Here is a 14029-nt window from a genome sequence, read left to right on the forward strand (position 1 = left end):
GAAAAATTAAATCTTTTTTCATTAAACCATAGTATCCTTATAGAAGCTCTTTACTAAGTAATGTATAGAAATTGTTTAATAAATGGCTTGTGATTATTGAGTTTAAATTAGGAAACTTTTCTCATTTGAAAGAATTTATTAAAAACGAGATATATTCATGATAGGAATACTTTTTTTTCTGCTAACTATTTCTATTCTTTCCATTGACTAAAAATAGTTCTGTTGAGTTAGAATGTAACTCTACATGGTATCTTAGATTCAGTTTTTTTGTATTGTCAGTTCATGATTATATTAAATGTGCTAGAAAAACTAGATTTTCCTTTGGGGTACATCTGTGCTGTAATGGAACTGTTGGATTCCAGTTAATTTAGACTACTCAAAAAAGTAGTATACTTTTTGCAAGTAGTGGTCTTTCGATGACATAGATCCAAAACATACAGATTCTTACATTATTTGCATTATAGTCTATCAGATGGCCACAGATACTTTTGCATTTTCCTTAAAATGTTATAACAAATCCTGTTCTCACAAATTCTTTCAAAATAAAATGAGTAGGCCAAGTGTGGTGATCCACATCCATAGTCCAGCAGGAGAATCACAGGTTTGGGGCCAGCATGAACTACATAACAAGTCTGTGGTCGCCCCGCACTGCTGCCTACGGCGACCTGTATCCAAAACATAAAACGTAAAATAAATTAGTACCACTTTTTAATTAAAGGTTGTTTTTAAGACTTTACATTTTCTTATACTTTGGATTTAGCTCTTTTTCCTTCAGGCAAAAAGCCTCATAAGCGCAGGCACAAGTACAAAGGTAAATTGAGCCATTAGTGTAGATGACCTTTTCCCTTGCCTTGCTTCAGTAAATGTGCTTTTTAGAAAATGGAGCCCGTGGCTGTATATTTTATATAGTTGTAAATTTAGTTTAGTTATTAATTTGCTGTTCCTTCCTTTTAGCTGTATTTCCTTTTTCCCTCTTGCATTAGTTCCTCATTTGTAATGAATGTTTGTAGATATTTTTTAAAACAAGTGGTTTTTACTTCTCAGTTCCTTCCACTCTAGAAAAGACATTATTCTCTTTCCTAATGCTTCTATCTTTTTCAGTACTATAGAGGGAGGAGATATATTAGTAAAAAAGATTGAAAGTTACCCTAAGATTAAGGTTAAGGTTAAAAAAGATCAAGATTTTGAATAGTTGCACACTCTTTCAAAGAAAGTGTGTAAATAAAGATGGTTTATTAGAAAATGTTAGAATTGGCATTAGGATATGCCAAAGAGAATTGACGAATTGAAATCAGACAGAGAAAAAGAAACGCTGGATTTCCACTGGTCAGTCTTCCATGTGTCTGTAGATTACATCCAAGGTGCCAGCTGCAACTCTGAGACCAAAGATGTGATTTAGGTAACTTTAGATTTCTTTTAGGGATGATCACTGGTTGTTTGGCAGAACTGAGATTTAAACTCAGGGCTTGTGTGTTAGGCAGGTGGACAGACCACTTCCAGCCTTCTTTTAGGGATGGAGGAGGAAACATGAGCTCTGCAGTTCTGAGAGGGCAGTGGAAAGCAGGAGACAAGTGAACGTAGGAGAGGAGGCATTATTATTATCTTCCAGAACTGGTGTTAGCATCTGAATGAACAGACACACCTGACTTGAAGCTTCCTAGATCCTTCTTTAGAAGTAGCCATTTCTAAATGCCAGTAGACACTTGAAAATGTCAGTCAGCCTTTAATCTACTGTATTTTTGGGATGTACAGGATAGCTTTCTTTCTGATGTAATTAGGATTGGTAGGCGGTCTCAGCATCTTTTCTTTATCACACTTTACTATTTGTATAATTGTGCTTATTTTCTGTCTTCCTGCTTTACTAAACTGTCTGATGTTGTGGACTGATGCTCCCGAGTTGGTCCTGTCAGTGTAACACCTAACAGTCTCTGATCACTTAATGTGGGTCTGTTGAATATGGCATACTGAAGTAGAAAAGGATAGTAAAGAAAGTATGCAGAGATATTTGTAAAGCGCAAATCACATTTTCATGGTGTGGTTAAGCAGAAAGTGGGTTAGGATGCTAGAGTGATTAGGAAGAGAGAAAGGAAGTTGGGGTGGGATTATCTCCTTCAAAGGGTTCAGACTGGGCCAACAAGTTTGTAAAAACAGAGCGCTTCAGGTGATCAAATTACAAAGGAAAAAACAAAACAAAAAAATGCAACAAAAAAACATTGGAGAGAATGACCTAAATTGTAGAGAATTAATTATTTACCAAACCAGCAGATTCTTTTAATTCACAAATTCACTGTAAACACTGGTTCTCAAACAACGATTCTATAACAGCTACTGTTTTGTAAAAAAAAAAAACAAAAAACTAGATGTAAGCCAATTCTGTGAATTTTCAATTAAGCTAAGCATATTTAGTTCTGATTATGTATCCTTTTTGTGTTATGTTATCATGAACCCAAACATTTCTCTCTCCATATACTATATGTGTGTGTCTATATGTGTCTATCTATCTATCTATATATATATATATATAATGATTACCTTTTTTCAAGTGTGAAAACAAGTGCTTGATATCACCTGTTAACTTTCTGAAATTTTTTTAGGGTCCGAAATAAGAGTATAAATGAAAATCAGTGTAACATTTGACTAACAAATAATGGAGAAAACCTTTTTTATTTTAGATGAAGATCGTCTTTCTAGAAGGAAAAGTATTGTGGATACTGTATCAATTCAAGTGGATATTTTATCTAACAGCATTCCTTCTGATGATGTGGTAAGTTCTGGAAGTTTAGGCTGCACTACTGTCCTAAGATTGACATCCCTTAAAAGAAACTTTTGCCCTCTTCACTAACAAACAGGGACAACTACAGCTCTACTTTTGTTATGTTTAATCCCCAAATCAACTGCATTGTTAGAAGATACCAAATCTAACTAGGTATAATGGAACTCATTTCAGCAGTCTGGAAAGATACATAAATTTAATACTGTATATTCTTAGGTTTTTACGTTTTATTTCAATATAATAAAAGTTTTTCATAAGTAATGCCATACAAGGCCTGTTAGTAAACTGCTAAACTCTCTAGAGCCTTTATTTTTAATTCAAGAAGCATAAATTAACAGTAGTATGTGGAACTATATTCCTTGTGTGGAATCAAATATCTACTCCCTTTAGAAAGCATCAAACTTTCCCTGTACAGACCGATTTATCCTCTTGAGTAGTAGATATGATGGATGTATCTCAGGCTGTACTAGAGAACTATTAAAGAGCTCTGACTGTCAGCAACAACCTATATGTGTAGTGTTTTCCTATGTAGTAGAGCACCAAAGTTAATTTTCAAAGTTACAAATGAGAAAAGCAACAGGCAATCAGGTTTTATCCCACACAAATCACCACTGAATTTTTTGATAACCAAATAAAAGTGCTGAAATGCTAGTCTGTAAGTTAGCCTTCTCCTGTGAATTATCCATTGTTTGCCTTCTGTATACTTCATTATTTCTCTTTGGAAAAAGCCACATTAAAGAAAGGAAAGGAAGTTGGCTGAACACATCTTCTCTCAACCTTCGTTCACCCCACCCCTCCCAAACCCTACCAATTCTTTCATTTTCAGAAATTAAGATTATTCAGTGGTCAAGAAACAACCATCTAACTTCTATCTTCTATACCATTCAACTTCCCGTTAATAATTTCTGTTAAGATATTTTGAGCAGTGGGAATAGTTAAGTATTAACTAGTTTAGCTAGAAGGTTAACATTAGGTAGTTAAGAATTCATTTTAAAAATTAGGACATTAAGTCTGGTTAAAGTTTTTTTTTTTCGGTCCAGTCATGGGGCCTGAACTCTGGGTCTGGGCACTGTCCCTCAGCTCTTCAGCTCAAGGCTAGCGCTCAACCACTTGAGCTACAGCGCCACTTCTGGCTGTTTTCTTTTTGCTTATGTGGTACTAGGAATCGAACTCAGGGCCTCATGCATGCAAGGCAAGCGCTCTACCACTGAGCCACCTTCCCAGTCCCCTCTGGTTAAAGTTTTTTGTCTACTTAATCTTAATTCACCTCTTTCTTCAAAGCCACTTTAATTTTAGTTCTTGCTAACAAAGAGGTTATTTGCTAGTTCTCTCACAAAATGATTAAGAAATTGCTATTACCTTTTGAATGAAGAAATTTATTTAAAGCTTCCATTTATAGACTTTTCTATAGTGCTCTATTACACTGGTATTTTTCCATTTTCCTTTTGCTAACTGTTTTTATGCCTTCCAAAAATTTGTACCTATCATTTGAGCCCATTGCATAAAATGAACCAAAAAAGGATTTATATGGCTTAATATAAGGGTTAGATGGGTGTTTAAAATTTTTATTTTGTGAGATGTGAATTTCATGTTAAAATCCATTAGTGATACATTTATTAGCTCTCCAAAGATTTTGTTTCCCATTTGCTATCAATCTTAACTAAAATATATCTCACATTGAACATCTGAAAAATATAGTATATTGTCACATTTATTCAAGCATGTTTGAGTTTCAAACTCAGTAGCTATTGTTAAATATGCTTTTTTTATTTCAGAGATGATTGTTCAAATTCCAGACAGTAGAACAAAATTACTCTCTAGGTGAAAACTAATTTTATTGCATGGGCAGGAGCAATTTACATCAGGTAGTTATTGACCAGTTACTAGTAAGTACTTAGAAGTTAAAGTTAATGGAATTAAGAGTATGGCTTCCTAACTTTTCCCATGTTCTTTCTCCTTTACTACAGTTATTTTTTAAAAGTCCAAAGCTATTAGCCAAGTCTGAGAACAAGTTTTCTCATTAAAATGTTAGATTGTTTCTAGGTATAAGTAAGTGACCAGCCAGAACCTAATCTTATAATGTCTGCTCCAAATATCTAGAACAAAGCAACTGAAGATTCCCAAGTTTAATCTGACCTCAACTAGAATGTGAACCTTCAGTAGAAAAACTGAGGTCGTGGAACACTTGCTGCTGATTTCCAGCCATAAAGCCTTTGTATTACAGAGAGGCTAAGTGCAGAGCATGAAGTCTTTTGCTTTCATAGTGTTGCTGCCTTAGACTTAGCAAAAAAAGCTTATGAGCTAAAATTAGGGATGACCAAAGTCTCAGGCATGTGCTCTCATGTATTGTTTCTTAAATTTTAGTCAGAGATACTATAGTGACTAGATATATTATTTTTTCTAAAAATGTTCTGGTGCCACAGAAGGTATTATTGTCTTTTATCACAAAAAGTATCATTAGCTGTTTTTAAAATCTTAAAAAATAAAGCAGCTGATTTTAATATCTTTTACATATCTCAAAGTAAGAGATATTTGAGCCAGGTGCGGTTGGATTACACTTGTAAACCTAGCTCCTTGGGAGGCTGAGGTTGTTGAGAGTTAGTGAAGAGCAGGACACAGAGGCACACACTTCTTATCCTAACTACAGTAGGAAGACTAGCATATAGTGCCAGAATGGCAGAAAGCAAGACATTATCTCAAAAATAACACAGAAAATAAGGTTGTAGCTATTGCTCAGCAATTGCTTGCTGTGTAGCAAGCGTAAGAACCAAAGTTCAAAACACAGTACCCAGGGGTGAGAAGAAAAAGATACTGAGAAATAAAATTAAAGGGTATTTACAGAAAATAAAAACCTTAGGAGATGGAATGTGCTTATTTTAACAATGGACACCTCTGATTTCTTACTTTGAAACCTTTAAAAATCTTAGATATTTTGTGTTTGATTAGAAAGCTAAATGTTGTATGAAAATCATAAAGGCTATAGAATATTAGCTAGATTGGATTGTGTAATAATCTCAGCTTTTGTTGTTTCGAAGCATTGTGTACCTATGTAGTACTATTCAGTGAGTGGGCTTCAAATCTCATTGCATGTAGCCATACTGTAGTATGTTCTGTCTCTAAAAGTAAGTTGAGTTTTGCGGCTAGGCTGATTCCACCACTGTAAGGATATGTCCATGCACTTGTTTTGGGAACATTGCAGTAGGCCATGGTTGACAGCCTAACAAAAAGCAGAGAGTATTTATTGTTTGGAGTATAATCACAAAGATGATGAAAGTAATTGTGAAAATTCTTAGCTATAACTAGGTAAAGGTATTGACATTTCTTAGCTACTTTGTTTAAAATTATTTATGCTTAAAATTATTTTCTCTAGGTTAGTAACACAGAAGAAATCACCTTTGAGGCACTGAAGAAAGCGATTGGTGAGACATGCTTTCTCTTCTTTCTCCTAAGGTGTACCTCTTCCTTAATTTTCCTTACCAAGGCATATATAGAAAACCGTATATCATTTATTTTTAATGTGTTGAAGTCGTCCTGTCTCATCATTCCTGTTCTTAAGATAGTTTGGCAGAGTTATGCCAAAAAGATACAGTTGTAATTTTAAATAATTTCACAAATTTTCTTAGGATCTGAAGTAAAAAAAAAAAAAAAAATCTGTCTTAAAGTTGTAGAAGAAGCTAGACAGTATGGTTCCAAATGAACCCATTCAATTTTAGTTACTCCACTCAAGATTCAGGTAAGAAAATATTTAGTGTTTTCTATGTGCAGGATGATGTAGAACCATTCTTAAGAAAAGACCTAACAGTTGTGTAAAGTCTAGGAAGTTGCTGCTCTCTCCTATTATATCTTGACAAAAGTATTCAATGAAAGAGGATCTTAGGCTGTGACATTTTTCTATTTTCACATGTGGGGGATAAGTATCTTGTCTTTTGTGTTTTTTCCTTATAAAGTTAGACCTTTAAATCTTACATATTTTCTGTTTATAAAATTTTATTTTAAACTGGGTTTAAAGTGAACTGTGATCCTCAGATCTCAGCCTCCTGAGTAGCTAGGATTACAGGTCTGAGCCACCGGTGCCCGGCTAAAAAAATATTTTATAAAATTATATATATAATAAGAGCTTTAATGTTGGGGCTGGGAAGGTGGCTCAGTGGTAGAGTGCTTGCCTTGCATGCATGAGGCCCTGGGTTCGATTCCTAAGCACCACATAAGTGAAAAGAAAAAAGCCGGAAGTGGCGCTGCGGCTCAAGTGGTAGACCGCTAATCTTGAGCTGAAGAGCTAAGGGACAGCGCCCAGGCCCCACGACCGGACCCCCCAAAAAGAAAAGAAAAAAGATTTTTAATGTTTATATAACATTCACTCTTACGGTCATTTTGTTTCATGAAATTTTTAATGGGTCTTTGTAAACACTTATGTAGACACCAATGGAATGGAAGAACAGGAAAAGGAAAAGAGACGACTTGTAATAGAGAAGTTCCAGAAAGCACCATTTGAAGAAATAGCAGCACAGTGTGAATCCAAAGTAAGTGAGCAGAGGGAGAGGAGGCGGAAGGGGCTGGATTCTGTGGGACTCCTCGTGGTCTGTTACAAGCCTGGGGAGTACAGGGAAGTGTATCAGACCAGGACTGGACATAGAAGGCACAGAATAAAGCCAAAATAATTCTTGATTTGGCAGGGCTGATGGGAATGGCAGATCAAAGATTAGATATTTGTAACGGTTGTGGCTTTGATACTTTTTTTTTCCTGTAGTTTTTAGTAGTGAGATAAGAAAAGGGAACAAATAAAAGAGGAATCCTACATTAAATTACAATAGGGACAGATCAAACCAAAACATTAAAGCAGCAGTAAAGCATTAGCTTAATAGTTAAGTAGTATGTGTTTCTTAGGTATTTTGAAGATAATAAAAGGTTTCTTAACCTTTTTTCAACTTCACAGGCAAATTTGCTTCATGATAGACTTGCTCAGATCTTGGAACTCACCATACGGTAAGGATTTTGTTACCAGAATAGTAATACCACAACTGCACCAAAATAGAAACGTGTAGACCTCTATGAAGGTGGCTGGTTGTGTTGGAATAACTGCTTTTCATTGAGGTTGAACTCAATGCTAGGTGAGCCTTAGTCTTCGTAGTCATTCTGTTTAACAGGTGGAGCCTGATGGTGCTTCTTGTCCAGTTCTCTCCTAGCTTTTCTAGTTTCCTCTGAGACATTCATTCCCTTATGCTGGTACTCAGAGGACTTCTGAGTGACCAGGAAGACACCCATTCTAGTACCTTTCACCAGGAAGCTGTTTGCTTTGAATCACTGCAGTTTGCTGTGATTCTTTCCAGGGCAGTCACAATGCACCTTGTGCAGATAGCACACTCGAATCATTGACTTCCCTTAAGCACTCCTACATCATGGCCATATGAGTCCTTTGTGAGTTACTAGGCTCTAGAACATAATGGTGTCATATTTTATATTTTAATGCAGCCCATAAAAAAGGCATTTTCTAGATTCACTGCAGAGAAAAAGCTTCCACATGATCTTAGGTTAATCAGTGAAGTCTGTGTTGCTTCTGCCTTTTGTCTTACAATTCAGAATGTTGGTGACTGTTCTAGTCTGCTTGGCTTTTGTCTTTTTGAGACGGGTCTCATTGTCATCCATTCTGGCCTGGACTTGAGACCCTGCTTTAGTGGGACTCAGACATGTGTCACCTGCCTGACGCATTTGATTTTTTTATGTCACCTTTTTTCTCTTTCCGTATGTAAGTTGCATTAGTGATACATTTTAATCTAATAGTGGTAATTTCCCACTATTCCTATCACTCTTACTAAGAAGAGAATTACTTAAGTTCAGAACTCATTTACTACATTCCCAGAATTTCAGAGAATTGGACTAATTTTTTTTTCAGAGTAAGTTGCTAAACAAGGGTTTTATTTCTGAGTTGTATTTTAATTGTAATATCAAATATCGGCTGCATACTTGTTCTTACATTGCATGCTTTATATCACCTATTTCCTTTTTTTTTTTTTTTGTCGGTTGTGGGGCTTGAACTCTCGGCCTGAGCACTGTCCCTAAGCTCTTCGCTCAAGGCTAACACTCTACCACTTGAGCTACAGCACCACTTCCAGTTTTCTGGTGGTTTATTGGAGATAAGAGTTTCACGAACTTTTCTGCCTGGGCTTGCTTTGAACAACGATCCTCAGATCTCAGCCTCCTGAATAGCAAGGATTACAGGCGTGAGCCACTGGCGCCCGGCTATATCACTTATATCTGCTGGTTCTCATCACATCCCTGAAAGCTAGGGAGATGCTCTTCTTTCTTATCCAGGAGTAAACCCCAGAGTTTAGAGAATTAAAGTAACAGCTTTAGTTGTACAGCTACTGCGTGGCCAAATCAAATTTTAAATCCATGACCCATGTTGTTCCCTGTTCATTTTCCACTGTATTCACTGTTATTTTGTTTCAGAGAGTAATTGTACAGACAAATTTTTACATTCTTTCTGTGCAAATATCAAAACATAACTCAAGTAAACCAAAATTCAGAAATGATAAGGGAGATTTTGTATACTGTAAGTCAACTTGAGTGGCTATTCATAGAGTACAGAAAGTTTTCTTGTGACCCTAACCAGCTTTTCCCCACTGGAGCACACTCATGCATGCATCTGTGTGCAGCTCACAGGGTCTTCTCCCCGTTACTGAAGGTTAATGACGCTGGCTCCTGAACATCTTTGGATAATGAAAGTATTCAGAGTCTTTGTTGTGATCTGACTAACTTGTATGCACACATCTGTCAATGCATGTTAAACAGTGCAGCTAAGATTTCTCTATTTTGCTCAGTGAAACCTATCCCCAACATTAAATATTGAAATAATTGTTAACAGAACTTAACGTGTCAGGAAAATACAGCAGAACTAGCTAAATAACTTGAGAAGTTTATAATTAAAATAATTACAGTTATTTTCATATTAATAAAATTGTAACAATAAAATATTAACAAGTAAAAAAACCTATGTAGGACTTACAGAGTAACTATGAATCTCTTCATTTATACTTTAGAATATTTATGTAAATGAAAACTTATACCTACTTCTAGAAAGTAATACAGTACAGGTGTCAATTCTCTGCAGATGGAACTGTAGCTTTAGTCAGTGTTCACACAGTACTTATTTCTTTGTATTTGAACAAATGGTACGGAGGGCAGTGTAGAAGAATCCACATGCAAGAGCAGCAAGGAGAGTGCTCTGCATATTAGAAAACCGTGGTAGATGTTTGTCCTTTGAACAAATAAGTAGAATAGAGGAAAATTCAGATAGCAGGAAGAGCAGGTTCTCAAAAGAGCAAATGTTCAGTTACTGTTATTCAGACAGCTGCTAAAAATGACTTTCCATCTTTTACCAAAATAGAAAAATTAATCTTTGTTTAGAAAAACAGAAATCCTAGAGAATATTCAGGAAATTTGTGTGTATTTTGGGGTGGTGGCAGGAAGATAACACAGTAGTTTATTTGTAGTAGTAACTCGAAACTAAAAACAAAAATATGAATGAAATTCCTTTTTGCCTGCCAGATGGGCAAAGATACAAAAACAAAGATACAAAGGTTGACTATACCCAGTGTTTAAAACGATGTAGGAGAATAAATACACTCCACAGCTGGACTTAACATTGTCAGCATTCCAGCTATGTTATATCAGGGTCAAAATTGTGAATCTGCTTTGACTCAGAACTTCTGCTTGAAGACAGGCATGATAAGATTATATACACAAAGGGTACACTTGTGTACATTATTTATAATGTGAAAATGATCTTACATTTTAATTGGATTAAACAAATGATATGCCTCTTTGTTGAAATATCACACTGTCATCAATAAGAATAATCTACATGTATATAAAAGATTTATTTAGGACACAGTAACATAAGAACTCACAGAGTATAATCTCATTACAAAAATTGTATATATATATTATGCATAAACACGCACACACTGGTGTACATCCATGTTTGTTTTTAACTGGATACACTATTGTCTGTTCTCTATATATCAATGTACCTGACCAGCACCTACATTGTTTTGATCTCTGCAGCTAAGGAGTCTTAACTTGGCTGTTTGCAGGTACTACATTGAATAGTGTGAAATGACAGCTTTTAACTCCACCTGGTGACAATGCTGTGTTCTTCTTTTACAGTCCTCCTCCCAGTCCATCAGGAACACTGACCATTACTTCAGGGCATGCCCAGTACCAGTCTGTTCCAGTCTATGAGATGAAGTTTCCAGACCTCTGTGTGTACTGAGTGAAGACCTCAGCATAGGATTTTAAAGCCTAAAACTTAAGGCCCAGCTGAATTTTTAGGGTTTACTTAATGCTTGTAATCATACTTCTGGAAAATGACAGTGGAATTTATCTGTAACCGAATGTTTGGCATACTGTAGTAGAAGTTTGGGAACCATATATTATTTAGAGTAGCTTTGAAGATACATTAACACCATGTGAATTTGTCTCGAGGTTCCTGTTAGCTTCTAAAGCTGAACATGTATTGGTCTCACATAATTCCATTGTTAAACAGTATATTTTCAACTTTTCACAAACGTATTTTTTTTAAAAAAAGAGAAGAATTGAAGATGTATAATGTGTCTATTATTTCTTAAACCACTGCACAACTGCTTAGAAGTAGAATTGCTTTGTTTCTGGTTATCTGCAAAAGTAAGTATACTCCTCCCGCACCGGAGGTTGCCTGCCAAACGGTTCCCGTGCGGCTTCCTGTCCTCATGCTTTCGAGACACGTGGGCTGGGCACACCTGCAGCCACTTGCTGTAACCACGTGCAATAGGTATTCCTCAGCAGCTGTGTGGTGGTAACACATCTATTGAATACTAGTGCTAGGTTATGACCCTGAAAATCGCCATATTTTAAAATTGTCTGGTTCTTGTAGCACTGTGTTTTCTGTCAAGTTCAACCGCTTAGAGCTTACTTTTTGGAGTACCGCACTGTGCAATATTTTTTACATCATAAGATATACGTTTACAGGCTGTGTTTTGAACCTATAGTCGTATTTTGCCCTGGCTTTATTGAGTGAAACATATATTTAGAATAGAAAAGAAAGACTTAAAATAGCTACTAGTTCACCTGTGAGGAGTCTGTACATTTCAGTTTCTAAGAGCACATAATTTACATTTTTATATTGTGCATTCCTTTTACTCTTTATAGTCAGAAATTTCCCAGAGTGGATCTTAATTTGTGAAATTTGAACAGAAACTTGGGCACATCTCTGTTTAGGGTTAATTGCATTATTTCCTAACAGTTGCTGTGTCTCAGCAGTCAAATGCTGAGGTGTGTCAGTGTGAGCTGCTCCCAAACACAGGGCCAGCTGCATTCTTAACACTTCAGTGGATTCTTCACAGGGTAAAAATGAACAGCTTTCTTTGCAGTTCTCAGAAAGTTCTCTTAGGATGTTTTTATAAAATCACCTTAGTTTTACCTTCTCAGGTTCTTTTTTTTTTTTTTTTTAAATTTTTTAACGCATTTAAAGTTGTTGTTCGAAAAATTCAATTTTGTCTTTTGTTTTTGTTTGAAAAATTGCAGCAAAAATGAGATTTTTTTTAAGTTGTGTTTATGGTTTTGGGCACTGTTAGTAAAATAGAAAATAAATAAGGACGTGATAATGCTAAATATCCACAAAAATTTTTGAATCTTGAAATTGAAGTATAACATCTTGAAAGAGTCTAGTCGTTTAAATGGGCAACAGAGATACTGAAAGGTCTGGTGCTGCTGGTTAAGTGCAGATAAACCAGACCTGACTTTGCAAGTGACAGGCAGGCATTCCTGGAGTACTGCATGGCCCTGCACAGGCCCTGCATGGCCCTGTCACGTGACTCCCCCTCCTAACAGGTAAAGCGTGTCACCATTTACTCAGTGAAGTCTTACATTTTTTAAATTTCTTTTCTTTACATTTATAAGTTAGAATATTAATTTTTGACTGCATTTAAAATATGAGCAGGGGGACATGCAAAAACAATCATCATCCACTTGGATGTCATTTTATAAATTAACACTGTGTGGTTTTGTATGGAAGAAATATATATATATATATAATTTAATAGTGTAAGAAAAATATATATTCATTTGCACTCATGTGAAACCAAACTACTCTACAAAATTTTGTGTTTCCCAGTGATACTAAAAATGCATGTGTTGCATGTAAAGGAAAACCATCTCAATTATTGTTGGCCATAGTTCTCTCTTGGGTTTTGTAAACTGTTACTATGTATTTTGTTGGGGAGGTTTAATTGTTGTTATTTTTAAATCACTGTAGACTTCTATATAACCTAGGTCTAGTAGCCTGAACTGGCCTTGTTGACAAGGATTCCCAAGAAATAGCTCTTCTCTCTGGCGGACCTCCCATGTCTCAGGAGGCATTGCAGGGAGCCGGTGTGTAAGCTGCAAGGTAGCTGGTTCAGATACTGCAACTTCGGGATTTGTTGAAGTTCTTGTGTGGCTATACTTTGGTAGATTATAGAACGAATTAAAATAGTTCTTCATTCATTCTCTGCTTTTCATAGTCACATACTATTCTTTTGCATGACCTTGAACCATTCATGTGTGTTCTTACTGGGCTTGTGTTGTCTGTAGCTGCTCAGAGTTCAATTGTATTTTACATGAATATATTCACACTTCCTTCCTTCATATTTTTTAACCAGCAGATAACTTCCACCCTCCCCAAAAGGTTTCTTTTCCTCATCCTTGAGAATATTACTTATTTGTCTGATTCATGCTGATATATGTGTTAATGTAATGAAGTAAGTTTTTTAATGTAAAAATTCACTGTGCAATCATATGTAAGCAATAAAATGAAACTGAGTTACTTGTATATAAGTACAGCTTATAATAGCCAGTATTTTTGTTCAATTAAACTTATTCCATTTTTGCGTTAATTGAAAACAGAGTGCTTTGGGTAAAAGTCAAGTTGCCAAGTGGATTTATCCATACATATATTGGCAGGAAGTAGGGAAATGAATCCATTAGAACAATAACTGCCAGTCATAGCAAGGGAGAGCAAGGGGAAACCTGTGCATGTGCAGCGTTGCCCTCTGCACTAGTCTCTTCACAAGACAGTTGAAAATGAACTTTACAACTTGGTGGGGGCAGGGCCAGGGAGGGGTGTGAAGGGGGGATGGTAGGGGAAATAAGACTCATTACACACATAACTGTAACCCCTGTACAGTATCTTTACAATAGACTATAAAGAACAAAAAATATCCAACCTCCTCTATTAATTAC

At 35.9% G+C, this 14029-nt stretch overlaps 1 protein-coding gene across 2 annotated transcripts in view; it reads left to right on the top strand.

Annotated features, from left to right (window-relative positions):
* The window catches only part of Efr3a (EFR3 homolog A), an 84002-nt gene extending 70378 nt beyond the window's left edge, over positions 1-13624 (top strand). For both annotated transcript variants that reach the window (XM_069991419.1, XM_069991420.1), the window contains exons 19-23: positions 2673-2764; positions 6144-6192; positions 7190-7293; positions 7707-7756; positions 10940-13624. In XM_069991419.1, the coding sequence (XP_069847520.1) occupies positions 2673-2764; positions 6144-6192; positions 7190-7293; positions 7707-7756; positions 10940-11045 (401 nt within the window). In that variant the 3' untranslated portion in view covers positions 11046-13624. The remainder of the gene's footprint in view (positions 1-2672; positions 2765-6143; positions 6193-7189; positions 7294-7706; positions 7757-10939) is intronic.
* The last annotated feature ends 405 nt before the right edge of the window (positions 13625-14029 follow it).

The sequence above is a fragment of the Dipodomys merriami genome, unplaced genomic scaffold (genome assembly GCF_024711535.1).
Source record: "Dipodomys merriami isolate MVZ:Mamm:240054 unplaced genomic scaffold, mDipMer1.0.p SCAF_4, whole genome shotgun sequence".
Taxonomy (NCBI): Eukaryota; Metazoa; Chordata; class Mammalia; order Rodentia; family Heteromyidae; genus Dipodomys; species Dipodomys merriami.